Here is a 14,502-nt window from a genome sequence, read left to right on the forward strand (position 1 = left end):
TCATAATAGATTACATCTGAAAATTCCCCTAAAGGAGTGAGGACAGGGATGTTGCCATCAGTTGAGAGAATGCATCCTCTCCTGGCACAACTGTTTACAGAAGGTCTCAAAGAGAAAGGTGCATGCCTTATGCAAAGGTGCGATGCTAAATTCCCAGTTAAGTGAGTAGATTGTGTTTTTCCCAGGGAATTGAAGTCCGTGATCTAGTATGAATTCTTTCATCTTGGATATATTCTAAGGCATTTAGTGAAAGAGTTTTGTGGGCTCACATACATTTTTCAATCTCAGTTTGATTTGGATTCTTATCAAATTTACCTCTAATCTAGGAAGTAGAAGTTTTCAACTTTTATTGATGCTGGTAATGTTTACATTAAAAATGACTTAAGCTGTAGCATGATATTTGTTTTCTGATTGTTGGTGATTGTTACAAAAACCCAACTTTTAGAGAATTTCTGAAAAAAAAGTATGAATATTCTGTGCCTAGAGTCAAGAACTCATACCAGATTACAAATAGTAGAGAAACTCTGAAAACCAAAAAAATAATTCGTGGTATTTTTGAAGGACATGTGTCATTTTCCTTTTTAATATTCAAAGAAAAGCAGGTATAACATACTTACGGTATAATGTGTTTTGAAAAGGGTGATTTTTTTCCTTTAATTTTGGACATTTTGCTTTCATAAGGATGCTGACTTAGCAAGAAAGGCTTTAAAACCTATTGAGAGAGTCTTATCATCGACTTCTGAAGAAGATGAGCCGGGTGTTGTGAAATTTCTCAAAATGAACTGCCGCTACTTCACGGATGGAAAGGTATCTGTTTTGTGACAGTTTACCAGTCAAGAGAATCTGCAGAAACTAAACAGGATCGCACATTGCTGGAAGGAAGGCTCCATTAAAATACTTTACCCACAGTTGACATGCAAGATTTGACAAACATTCATTGATTTTCTTGTTGGATATTTAGTCTTTTCCCATTGTAGGAAATATATTAATTAAATAGAGATATTTTTTGTTTTGTTTGTTTTTGAGGGGGTTGGTTTTTCTCTTAATTTTTGTTTTGTCTTGGGGGGTAAGTTGCAGAGGCAGAGGGTGAAGTCCACAAAGAATCAATAAAAGTTAAAAGGAATTTTTTTAAAAAAAGAAATAGGATTCCTTGTGATCTTGGATTTGCCATTTCTCTTTTAACTCTTAACCTGTTAGTTGTTAGGGAGACAGTTTGAGTTGAGCAGCAATACTCTCAACTTTAAATTTAAATCTCATCTCTACTACTTGCTAGATATGAGACACAAGGAAGGTATTTGAATATCCTTATTGCCTGCCTTTTCCATCTATAAAATAAGAATGATACTAAAGTTTAATGTGTGGGGCGTGAAACTTACAAGAGATGATTCGTGTGATGATCTTAAGTGCTAATCTAGGAAAATAGTTTTCAGCTTGTGTTGATGCTGAAGCCGTGAGCACTGAAAATGATGTCAGCAGCACCATGCGCTTAGTTCTCTGATTGTTGTCTACAAAAGAAATCCGACTTTTAGTGAACTTCTGAAGAAAGGTCTATGCACTGAGTAGAAAATTTACATCAGGCTGCAGACAGGAGAGAAACTTTTGAAGACGAAATAAGTAATTCACAACGATAATTACAAGGCTCATCAAAGCTATCAACTGACTTCGCTGCCGGAAATCCCTCCTACTGTCCCTGGCAGATATTCTCTTGCTGATCAGCAGGGGCTCTAATATAATCTGATAAAGCTTCAGATTTGAAGATCTGCAGGCCACTGTCTAATGTCCACGGCGCAACTGTACAAACTGGAGCTGCAAATTTTCCCTATTGCTGTTTATATTGAATTCTGCTGGAATGAGATTTGTGATTGTGTTAGACAGAAATATTAGGACTAGTCTTTGGCACCATGATTCTGATTCCCTTTCAGTACCACACATGAGAGCCTCACACTAGAGACATACCGCAGTTTTGCTGAGTGCATTATAGAGTGCTGTGTTTTTGATCATGAATGGGCTTGGGACAGTCTGTTATTTTTCTAATAGAGCAATGGGAACCCATGAGACATGAGTGTGTGAGGCAGGAACGCAGCATGGGCGTCTGATAGCAGCTGTATGCACAACAGGGAGCTGTCACTGCCCTGCGGCCTCCCCAACCACCAGCATTGTGACTCTCTGGCGTGTTTTCTAGCTTTCCTACCATTGATGTGATTGTCACACAGGAGATGGTGGCTCACAAAACTAGTGGGAGGACAGAGTAATTACAGGTTCTATGATGGGCAGGGAATCTGTCTCCCTCAAGTAAGGTCTTCTGTTCATTCCTTCTGCAGGGTGTGGTTGGAGGTGTCATGATCGTCACTCCCAACAATATCATGTTTGACCCCCATAAGTCCGATCCCTTGGTTATTGAAAATGGGTGTGAAGAATATGGCCTCATCTGCCCCATGGAAGAGGTGGTCTCTATTGCCCTGTACAACGACATTTCTCACATGAAGATCAAAGATGCTCTGCCATCGTAAGAGCCATTTTTTTTTAAGACTAGGAGCTGTTGAGAGCTATAGATGGAATTTCAAAGTGAAGGTATTTACAGAGCCAGGACATTGTAAAAGTGAGGGACTGTGTAGAGGAAAACCAGAAGGTAGAGAGATATTGTGTTGTGAAGTTGGGAAAAAAATAAATAAAAGTGGGAAGTAGAGATGATTAAGGAAACTTGTGTATTCAAATAGTAAAAGAAAAATTGCTTGCCTGAAATCTTCATGGATCGATAGATGGATAGATGGATAGAGGGACAGACAGAGGGAAGAAAGGAGGGGGTGAGGGAGAGAAGGGAGTGGGGAGTGACTAAATGATTAAAGCCATCCTCACTTTCGGGTTTTGTGTCTTGTGGGTAGGATATTTAGTGGGTCCAGCTGCCACAGAAAACAGGAAGAGAACAACTGTGAGGGGTATTGATCCTCATTAGTTGCCTGGCTAAGTCTAGAAAAGCATTAATTAACAGCTGAACCAGTTGACACCATTGTATGCTTTACCCTAGCAATGCTTGGCAGCTGCGAGCCCCAAAGCAGATGGTTAGATTAGTCTCACTTGGGGAAACTGGCAGCTTGGACTGGGGAGAGGAACAAGAATGAAGAGGTGGGCAAGGTTAGCCATGAGGTTAATTGGAATGCGGTTGATTATATTCCCCATCATTCTTCAGGAGAGGGGAGAAATAAAGGATCTTTGAATGTTTATGGGAGAAACTTTTGCTTGTTAATTAAGGATGTGAAGAGCTGAGTTCTTTAATCTGCAGGACATCTCAGTCTTCAGTCTGCCAAATGAAATTTTAAGATCCAACATGAGAGGATTCTCTAACCCACTAAGTTATTGACCCTGAAAGCTTCAGTATTTTCTGGGATATTGTTCTTAGGTAATCCACTTAGTATATTCTCATTCCTACAATTCAGTCAGTCACAATCATGTTTTAGCGTAGATTTCTATTGGCTCAGTGAATGCTTATTAAATTGAAGAATGAATTAAAGCTTTTAAAGTCATTTAGCAGAGCCTAACACTTATGGGCTTTCATATCCTATTGGGAAAAGCCTGGGCATTTCTCTGTGCAAACAGCTTATAAAATAAGTCCAGAGAGAAGGTGTGCTGCTTGGGACTTAGTTACTTTATTGGCGTCATCATTTATCTTGAAGCTACAGTGGATAAAGTACTACTTGCAAATAATCTGGTCTTTGAGAAAGAATCCTTAATTCTGAAATTGCAAGTGCTCACTTTATAAAGGAGTTTTGCATCTCTGTGAACCCAGCAGAGATGCTTCTACTGTTGTAGGTGCAGATGCAGGGACTCTCAATATAGTGCCAGCCATACTAAAGTATATATTTTTCTTAGCCAAGCTTAGTGGACTGTAATCCTAGCCCTTGGGAGGGCTATAAGCTCAAAGCCAGTCTTCATTACAAAGTAAATAAACAAAACAACAACAATAAAAGCTGTATCAAATTACCAACCTAAGCCGGGCGGTGGTGGCGCATACCTTTAATCCCAGCACTCGGGAGGCAGAGGCGGGCGAATCTTTGTGAGTTCGAGGCCAGCCTGGTCTACAAGAGCTAGCTCCAGGACAGGCACCAAAGCTACAGAGAAACCCTGTCTCCAAAAACAAAAACAAAAACAAAACAAATTACCAACCTAACTAAAATGGATAGTGCCTTGGCTATTTATTTTGAACTAGAAAGAACACTCTTAGCAAATATGTTATATTATTCAAATCTGGTTTCTAAGCATCTCTTTTTAAGGGGAAGTAACTGACAATATCTCTGAACAATATGTTTCGGCTGATAAAACAGTTGTTTCATTGTTACTGGTACAAAACTTGAAATGCTTTAGAAACTTCTGCATTAATTTAAGAGCTCCTCTGTAAAACTTCTTTTTCTGTAGGTCTTTAAACTGTAAGGCACCGTTACTTCCAGTCTTGTTTACAAGTAATGGGGCCTTTTAATTAGAAAATGAGTATGTTTAATTAGAAATATCTGGTTTTAAGGCAAGAAACAAAAAAAAATTATAGTTCAAAGTCAGCTTCTAAGAACAGTTAAAGGAGCTGAGATGTCAAGAAGCCTTTCAGAATTCTGCAGCTGACTTCTACTGTTTTATAAAAATGGAAAAAAATGACTTCTTAAGGAATTTTAGTCATTGATTCTACAATCTTCCCTCTCCTTTGTCCTTTCCTTCATAAATATCAAAGACTTTATTTCATATAGAAAAGTCTCACAAGTAACATCTCCATGCTTTGAATGCATCCATGTGTTTCTAGCAAGAGGTATAACCCACATGGTCATCCATTTGTCATACCTTTTAGTTGATTTATATTTTATTTTGTAATCAGTCTCTTGCTTTCATTTTCTTACTTTGAAATCATTTTAGCATAAATTTAAGTTGTAGTGTATTTTTTGGTTTGAGTTTTGGTTGAGTTTTGTTTTATGTTTTTCTTTTCCTCCACTTTGTTTTTGGTTTTATTTTTAACATTCCATGTGCATCCACCATTTTTGCCCCAACAGTGACCTACCTCAGGATCTTTGTCCTCTGTACAGGCCTGGAGAATGGGAGGACCTGGCTTCAGAAAAAGATATCAATCCATTCAGTAAGTTCAAGTCCATCAACAAGGAAAAACGGCAGCAGCATGGGGAGAAAACCCTCCCTTTAAATCCCAAATCAATGGGCTCTCCTGAGGAGTCAACAGAATGCACACGGGTGAAACCCTCGGACAGCTCTGAGTCATGGAAATTAAAGAAATTGGAACCTTCCAGGGCGACAGCCAGTGAGTCTCCCTCTGTGACTCAGCTCAGCAAGGGACCTTCTGACCCCCATGCTGCCTCGGAATCTACAGCCAAAGAAAACTGCCTTTTGGAAGAAGATGATGATTTTGTTGACTTAGAGGAACTTTCTTCTCAACCTGGGAATGGGATGGACAAAGGAGATGCCACGAAGGAATCTCTCTTCTGTGACCAAAAGGAGAGTGAGCCCCAAACTGTCGGGTCTGCAAAGCAAATGCAGGGGCCGTCATCCCTGGACCTCACCGCGTTAGAGAGTGATGCTGAATTGAAGGGGGGCCCTCGATTTAGAAGCCTGTGAGAAGCAAGACAAAGGGCCAGAAGTAGATAAAGGGTCTGGATCCCCAGAAAACCAGGGGGAAAGCACGCTCAAGATCCACGAAGACCTGGATAAAGTTAAACTCATTGAATTTTACCTAAACAAAAACAAAGAAGGATCACAGCTTTCTGAAAATGTACAGAAGTCAGAACTCAGTGAGAATAAGAGGATCGAGCCAGAAGGAATAGACATCACGCTTAGTCGCTCTCTTCCCCAGACTGGTGACTCTCCACCTGAAGGCCACAAAGAGCCAGATGTAATCTGGGTAAAAGAGAGAGAGACCCTTCCCCTGAAACTGGACCCTCGTGCAGAAGAAAATGTAATTAACAACAAAGAGGCTCTGGAGTCTTTGGAATCGTCTCTGGACAAGAGCTGTCATGGTGTACAAATGGATAATAAATCTGAGATTCAGTTATGGCTGCTAAAGAGAATTCAGGTACCCATTGAAGGTAAGCTGGTTGGTTGGTTGGTTGAGTGAATTGTGTGGCTTGTTTTTTGGGAGGGGAGGAGGGGTTGTTCATGCGTGTGTGTGCGTGTGTGTGTGTGTGTATGTGTATAGTATGTATGAATGTGTGTATGCATGTTCCCATGTTTGTGGATACATGGATATGTGTGTGGCATATACATATGAACATGGAAGCCCAAGGATCTCCTGCCCATGCCTCCCTAGTACTGGGGTCATAGGCAGGCCTTGCGCTCCCCTGCCTTTTCTGTTGGTGCTGGGAACCTGAACTTGAGTCCTCATCTGGCACTGTAGGTACTTTATACACTGTGACACCCCCAGCCTCCTGTTTTGTTTTGGGCCTTTTTTGGTTATTGTTCTTGTGGTTGTTTAATGCCTCTGTATTTTATTGTGTGTTTGCCTTTGTAAAATATGCACCTGTGGAATAATTATTTAAGAGCAATGTATTCTCAATAGATTATATCTTTGCTGATAGCAGTAATGATTGGGGTAAAATTTTGTAAAACGTATTTATTTAGAACTTGAACTGAATATAGATTTCTATTTCAGAAGTATTTGCCTCGTTCAAATAATTTTTTTAACCTTGAATTCCTGAATCTAAAGAAGTTGAAACTGCTTTTGAGAGAGGAGAGAGAGAGAAAGTTGGTCACTCTGTGTACCCCAGTAGAGCTCGCTCTGTAGACCAGGGCTAACCTGGAACTCACAGAGATCCACCTGCCTCAGCTTCCTGCGTGCGGGTATTAAAGGTGTGTGCCGCCACACTCAGCTAAATATGCTTTTGAGGGGTTTCAGTTCTACACTTATTAGCCTCATAGTGGGATGAGGTCTTACTACTGTTCATTAACATGTGTGCTTATGAGGTGTTACAGTCCTGCACTATTTGTTTCTGTTCTTGTTTTTATACTCACTTTTAGTGTGTAGCATGCCGTATGACACACACCAACTTGAAACATGTAAAAATGTTGTCCTTTTGTCCCAAAGGAAGAGTCCGATGGTTCGTTAAATCTAATAGGATGCTGCTGAATCAGGTTTCTACCTGCTGCTAACCCATCTTTGTAAATTGAGAAGTTTTACTGTGGCAAATATTGTTGGGATTGAAGAATGCGTTTTCATTTGTGATTCAGATATACTTCCCTCGAAAGAAGAAAAGAGCAAGACCCCACCAATGTTTCTGTGCATCAAAGTGGGAAAACCAATGAGAAAATCCTTTGCCAGTCACACCACCGCCATGGTCCAGCAGTACGGCAAGAGAAGAAAGCAGCCGGAGTACTGGTTTGCTGTTCCCCGCGAGAGGTGAGCCGAGCTGAGACTGTGTCCACTCTCAAGGTTCCTGTTGTCTGTGGGCCATTTATTCCAAATACTGATTTTATTCTTGAAAAAGAACTTTTTCTTAATTATAGATTTTTTAACTTCTAGAAGGGTACATACCGATTTTCTTCTCGATGCCTATTTTCCCACAACATCCGTGAGGTCACTGTCGGTGCAGGATGCCGATCCAATCTCATGGCTCCTGCCGAGTTGATTTTCAATTGGAGGAAGATGTTAATAACTCTCAAATACCTGAAATCAGAAGTGCTCTTCTGGTGAGGTTAAAGGAGTTGGGTGGAGCTGCTCTAATCTCTTCAAGTACAGTACAGTGACAGGGTTTATGGTCATCTCCAGAGTGCTTCAGCGTGAGAGAGTAGGGCCATCTGAGGGGAATGCCTGTGGCTCAGGGGCGTGAGAAATATGGCACAAGATCCCCAAGGTCAACAGTGGGGTTACATGCCTTGAAGGAGATTTTTGCTTTTGTTTGTTTAAACTGGTAGCAATTGTGTCTATTTATGAGTTTGACTTTTATACACATGTGTACCTTCTAGAATGATCAAACCAGGATTACAAGCATATCCACCGTCTCAAACACCCATCATTTTGTTTCAGAGGGAGCATTTACAAATAATGTCTTGTAACAGTTTTTAGGTGCAGAATATATTACTATACCCTCTCATGATCCCTACTGGGTTAGAGGACTCTGGAACATACTCCTTTTATCTAACTGATTTTGTACTCATGAGCTAAGTTCTCCCTGTTGCCCATACCTGCCTAGACAGGTGAGTAGAGTGGGCATGCTGTCTTTCCTAGCCTGACTCCTTCACTTAACTTCCAAGGTTTGTCCATGTCGCTGCCAATCACAGGCCTGCATTAACTTAGTGACTGAGTAAGATCCTTCTGTGCCTGTGCCACCTCACGTTCATACATTCGTCTGTTGTTGGACACTTATACCACATCTTGACTGTTAGCAAATCAGTTCTACAGTGAGCGTGAGAGTTCAGACAGAGCATTGTATCCTCATTGTCCCCAAAGGAAAGAGTGTAGACAGAGCATTGTATCCTCATTGTCCCCAAAGGGGAGATTTTATTGGTTTGGGGACAGGCAATAGTGGCATAGAAGTTTTTCAGCAGTGTACTACTAATGATATGTTTGTAAAATGTAAAAACAGGAGTTTTGAAACAAAATTAGAAAATATTATTTTTTAAAAAATGATTTATTTTTGTGTGTGTGGTAGAATAAGAAGACTTACAGAGAATAAATTAAAAAAAAACTTTACTATTTTTGACTCTGAAACCCACCAACCTTCCTTTTCCGGACTAGTCACCAGGTGTCATCTAGATAGGTGTTTGATGAGTAGAGAGAACGCCCTCATCGACCTTCTGTAACACAAATACTCACGAAGCCAAATGAAATCCATGTAAGGCCATGCTTTCTAGATGATTATTGCCTAGGGTAGTAATTCTCATCAGGAAAATTGCTTCACTTTAATAAATTATAGCTTAATGTGAAAATAATAGGATTTTAATGAATGAATTTGCTAATAACTCCCCCTTCTCCAAAGTACAAACCCACATCAACACGAGCAATAAACATGGTTTGTTTTGTATTTATGTAATATACCCGGTGACCGTGCACGCAACCCCCAGGATTTCCTGGAAGTTTTGAAGTAGGACTTTGGGGAAAGGGTTTATGCATCACCCGCAGTTACTGTAAAGTGGTTCAATAGAAGAAATGTAAATTTCTGAAGCTCTATAATAAATTAGAGTCCTAGGAGTAGAATGCCGTATATGGATCCTTCTCTGTGAAGATTTGGTCACTTCATGTTTATAGGCAGGGGAGAAACAGCACTAAGATTTTCAGTCGTGTTGTGGGTTGTATAGACTCATTTGGAGAGGGAGAGAGGGAGGGAGAGAGAGGAGAGATTGATTATATATATATATGTGTGTGTGTGTGTGTGTGTGTGTGTGTGTGTGTGTGTGTGTGTTCTCTGAGAAAATGTATTATTTATAATATTTGGAAATTGAGTTTTTTTTCAGAATGGAACTGTGTGTACCAAGAGCTATTGCAGAATAATTTAGCAATCCCACATATATAATTATTTGTTCCAGTCATTTCTTAATGCAGAATACAGTTTTAATGCTGAAACAATGCTTTTCTTGGACCTTTTATACAAGTGGTTTTGCAAACCTCTTAATGTAGGACATTTGTTGAATTCCATCACACTGTATTTTATGGTGCTATGGCTTCCTTGTCTTTGAGTAACAAATAATTTCCTTTCTTGAACTCATTTTTAATTAACCAAATATTTTCTTAAAGACATGTTGCATTCTTTAATTATGATAGCTTTTGTGATAAATATTAGAGAATTTCCTCATAATTATTCCATCTCGTATTTCCGTGCATAACTGGTCCTAAACAAGTTCACATTTCAGGTTATGAGGGGACAGATGATGGAGTGGCCCCATAGCTAAGTTTCACCAAGACTTCTGAGGGCACAATATGCAAGGGAAGTTTATGTTAATGATAATTTATGGAGTTATTCAACTTAAGCTCATTAGAAGATCTTAATGAGAAGCTAAGGAGTGCCTGGCAATGCCTTCTCATTCTGATGGAAGTTTCTGGATGCCTTCACTACCTCAGAAAGAACATTTCCACACATGTGCTAAATGAATCCTTGCATCTATTGGGGTGGTAGTGGTACTGTTGAGTCAGACAGATTGGTTGCTTCCTTTCTGTGTCATACTGTCCTTTCACATAGAGACATTCACTCTTCTAAGAGGTGTCTCTTTGACTGATCCAATACTCCAGTGCTCCTTGCCAAAGGGAAGTAGCTTGAGGTTGATAGAACTTATGAAATATATGCATCACCATCTCTCCCTATTGTTCCTAGTACTCATTAAGTAGATGTTTGATTTTTCCCTTTATTGGTATTATTACTAAGAAATGAATGCTACTACATCTACTTCTTGTTCCTATGCAATGCCTTGTGAGTTCCTTAACTCCAGCAATGAATGGTTTCTAAGTGACTGTGAAGACAATGAATAAATTCACTCTGTCAATAATCTAATTTAAGTTGGGAATTCCTTCTCTCAAATGTTTGTGTATTAATAGAATGCTAGTATCTGAATCGCAGCACATAATTATGACTGACACATGTCTGTTACAAAATGTTCCTGTGAACATTCAAAATAGGGTGCCTACTCTTAGGCCATAAGCTCAGATATCCTTTTATTCAGATCTGGATTAGAGAGGGTGAAGGAGAGCATGTGGGAACACTCGGATGTACATATGTGTGCATATCTCCATTAGATAGATTGATAGAAGATGATTGATAGATAGATAGATAGATAGATAGATAATGATATATATAGATAATGATAGATAATGATAAATAATGATGGATAGATAATGAGATAGATAGATAGATAGATAATGATAGATAGATAGATGATATATAAATAGATAATGATATATAGATAGATAATGATAGATAAATAATGGATAGATAATGAGATAGATAGGTGATAGATAGATAGATAGATAATGATAGATAGATAAGATAACAAAAACCTCTGTTCTTGTTAACATACCCCTGTCCCCTATCCCCTACCCCCATCTTCATCCCTGCTTAAATCTTTAGCTCCCCATGTCTGCCCACCAAAGTCTTTCATGTCTCATGTGTTTTACTATCCCTCTTACACTATTTATTTGGGTTATGCGTTTGTAGGTTCCGAGAAGCTCTTTCATACTCACTTCATTTCTGCTCACCCTTCCCTGGCCCCTTGTTTCCCTGTCTACATCATTCCACGCTGCGCAAATTCTTCTGCCCCCAGTATTCCCATTCTCTTCTTCAATTGAACTTGTGTTCTATTATCCCTCCTCCCTAAATGTGTCTACCCCTACCAGTGGACTGTTTCTAATTTCCTCATATACTACCAAGTTAAACACACAAGAAAAAAATATTTGAGGCTGGTACCCACAGATAAGAGAGAACGTGTGGCATTAGTGTTTGGGGGGGGGGCATTCTCATTCAAACCATGACAGACATCCACAACATTTAATACCACTACCTGTCACCCATGTTTCTTGGATTCCTTTGCTTTTTTGTTACTTTGCAAGTGAGAAACCGCTATAGTGCCCGGTATGTGGTCCATGCGCCACAGAGTCAGTTACATCAGTGCGTGAATATCTAAAGATAAGCATTAATTGTATTTAGTTGTCCTTGTAACTAAAATACTGAGACTTACAAAATGTAGGAAACAAAAAGAAAAAAGGAAGTTCTTCTTCATAGCTGTTTCACAGAGCTAATTCTAATGTATATTTACCTGTATGCTGTGAATCTTTTCTGTGCATACCGTCTTAACAGTATATAGGCCACACATGTATATTGTTTCATAAACTATCTTTATTTGATAGAATCTCTCTCTCTCTGCCACTAAAATTCTGTCTGCATGCATTTAGTGAGCTTTGTATTAGTTTTATAATAATAATAAAAAAAATCAATTTTCCTATTCAACTCATGTTACAGTAGGAAGATACCCCACTTCTAAAGACTCTTTTGGAGACTGAGCAAAATGTTCCTCATAGTGCATTTCTCAGAAGAGCAAAGGGCAAATTAAAGCAATGCAAGCTGACCTGACCTAGTTTCCTAGCATGCAATCTTTAACCACGGGTAAGAAAAACGTTTCTATTAAGAGTCACCTTGCTGTTTATGGGATCAGGGCTAAGCTGGAATCTTTAACGAGAGCCAACAAAGCCCTTGTTTGGAACATTCATTGCAGTATACTCTCTGGAACAACTTTGGCTCTCCTCAGAATAACCAGGTGTATTTTAAAATAAAAAAAAAATCACCTGTTTTTTTTTTAAAGTACCAAATATCACTCTGTAATCCTTTCTTTTTCTTTTCTTTTTTTCTTCATTTTATTATTTTTTTCAGGGCTAGGGATTGAGCCAGCTTGCCGCCCTCTATCACCAGGACATCCACGCTTGTGCCGTGGTCTAATTGAGATGTTTCAAGGTGGGAAGGTGGCTAAGAAAGAAAGGGAAGGAAAGAATATCTTAGGATTCCCTAGTTAAGGCCAGTGCCTTCCCATTTAATACTAATTTAGGGCATGTGCCAGATGGACATATAATTATTAGTCATTCATGTAAATACTTCTGCTGTTTCCAAAAAGTTACTGTAACAAAGCCCTGAGGTGGTGTTGTTTGCTCTTCCTTCTTTTCCTGTACCTTCTGCTTCATTCACTTAAATGTCCAGAAATTTGTCTCCTTCCAGATATGCTTTCCAGTACCTTAGTAAACAGCTTTGGTTGAGCTTATGTCTTGTATGAGTCAATGTCTTAAGCTTACTAACCCTTGATTCTCCCACCACCCAGTGCTCTTGGGAAATGACCCTCTTCCTAAGACAAGTCATGCTGTCCTGTAGAGAGCAAGTGCCAGCACTTCCGAGACAAGCCAAGCACACCAATTTATCTCCAGCAATGGGTGCCGTCACAGAGGTCCCTGGATCTTATCCATAGCTTCACCTCTTGGAATTTTAGTTACTTGTGGTCAATTATAGTCTGAAATTCCTCTATAGTACAATATATTATTAAGATACATATATGCACGCAACACACACAGAGAGAAGGAGAGAGGGACAGAGAGAGACAGAGACAGTGAGAGACCCAGTTAAAGAGAGACAGCATTCATACAGTTTTTATCTATTACTACTGTGTCTTGCTGTACCTACTTTATAATTGAATTTAAACTTTACTATATGTTTGAATATATAGTTAAAAAAAGGGGGGGAACTGAGCCCCCTCAGAGCTGTTTCTGAAGCCTATAGCTATGTGGGCTGTGGAACTGCGGTTTTCTCCACACAGACTGAAGGACAGAGCATGTGTGCCAGGTCTCCCACTTTTTAATATTACCTACTGTCCATGTAAAAAGTACACCGACCAAAAAAGAACACGTCTGCCTCTGAATCCAGCCTATGGAATGCCAGCCACAGGCCTGGAAGGTTGATATTGGTAGAAACATTGGTTTTATTTAGTTTTAAGCCATCCATTTTATAACTACAATTATCGTGTTTCATAATGATTCTCAAAAGAGCTTTCTTAATGTTTTGGGTGAGCCACTATAATGACATGTAGTTTTCAACTAGATTTAAACAGTGTTAACAATGAAAAATTTTTCTATCGTCAGGATATAAAACATTTCATATTTGTATGCATTGTGAAATATGCACCACAGCCAAGCCAATGAACATCTCTATCATCTTTCATAGTAACCATCTTCCCCTCCCTCTGTCCATCCCTCCCTCCCTTCATTTCTGCCTTCATTTTGTATATGATAGGAGCACTTATTATCAGATCTCCTTTGTGGAGATCTCATTTTCTAATATTTGTTTCCTGTGTTCAACTACAGCCCTGAAATACTAGATGGAAATCTCTAGAAGGAAGCATTCTTGAGTTTTAAATCACATGGAACTTAGAGCAGTGATGAAACCCGGTACGGCCATAGTCCATCCCAGCTGGGAACTGAATTTTCACGTCAGCTACCCTCTGGATACTGTATCTACTAGCAGCCTCCAATCTTTGCTAGTCATCCGGTGATAAAATGAACTGTTGGATCATCCTAGTGCTTGTGTGCACTGTAGTCCAAGGCTACAACACATTGCCTGTCACACACCTCAGCTCATCTCCTGACGTAAACATTGAATCACCCCACATCATCACAAGAAGAAAGGCAAAGATGCACAATAAGACATTTTGATATGGGGAAACCACACCCAGAAATTTTATTACAGTACATTATTATAACTCTATGATATCTTATTAATCTCTTATTTGACTTAACTTATAAATTAAACTTTATCATAATTATGTTATCATAATAAAAATGTACTGCATGTCAGATTTGGTACTATCCGGTTTCTGTTATACACTGGGGGTCTTGAAACAGACCCCCATGGATAAGAAAACTCCACCTGTAGATGGGCTGACAGGAGTGTGTGGTGGGCATTTCCATGTGTACATTGCTGTGCCTAGGGTCTGGCCTTGGAAACCTTGTGTCTGGATTTCAGGTGTAGCTATGGCAACAAAGCCTTGTTTTGATTTGATTCCGTC

The 14,502-nt window shown here is 39.4% G+C and overlaps 1 protein-coding gene and 1 long non-coding RNA gene across 2 annotated transcripts in view; one reads left to right on the top strand and one right to left on the bottom strand.

Moving 5' to 3' along the window:
- Ncoa7 (nuclear receptor coactivator 7) overlaps positions 1-14,502 on the top strand; it is a 149,445-nt gene that overhangs the window by 96,380 nt on the left and 38,563 nt on the right. The window contains 5 exon segments of the mRNA XM_048425487.3: positions 682-807; positions 2,322-2,506; positions 5,061-5,574; positions 5,576-6,068; positions 7,207-7,375. Coding sequence (XP_048281444.3) covers positions 682-807; positions 2,322-2,506; positions 5,061-5,574; positions 5,576-6,068; positions 7,207-7,375 — 1,487 coding nt within the window.
- On the bottom strand, positions 553-10,739 carry LOC146895856 (uncharacterized). Its single transcript, XR_015001927.2, has 2 exons — positions 7,511-10,739; positions 553-7,419 (listed from the first exon to the last, which is right to left on the bottom strand). It is a non-coding gene; the product is annotated as an uncharacterized LOC146895856 (long non-coding RNA).

Source organism: Myodes glareolus, chromosome 1, assembly GCF_982192425.1.
Source record: "Myodes glareolus chromosome 1, mMyoGla1.1, whole genome shotgun sequence".
NCBI lineage: Eukaryota > Metazoa > Chordata > Mammalia > Rodentia > Cricetidae > Myodes > Myodes glareolus.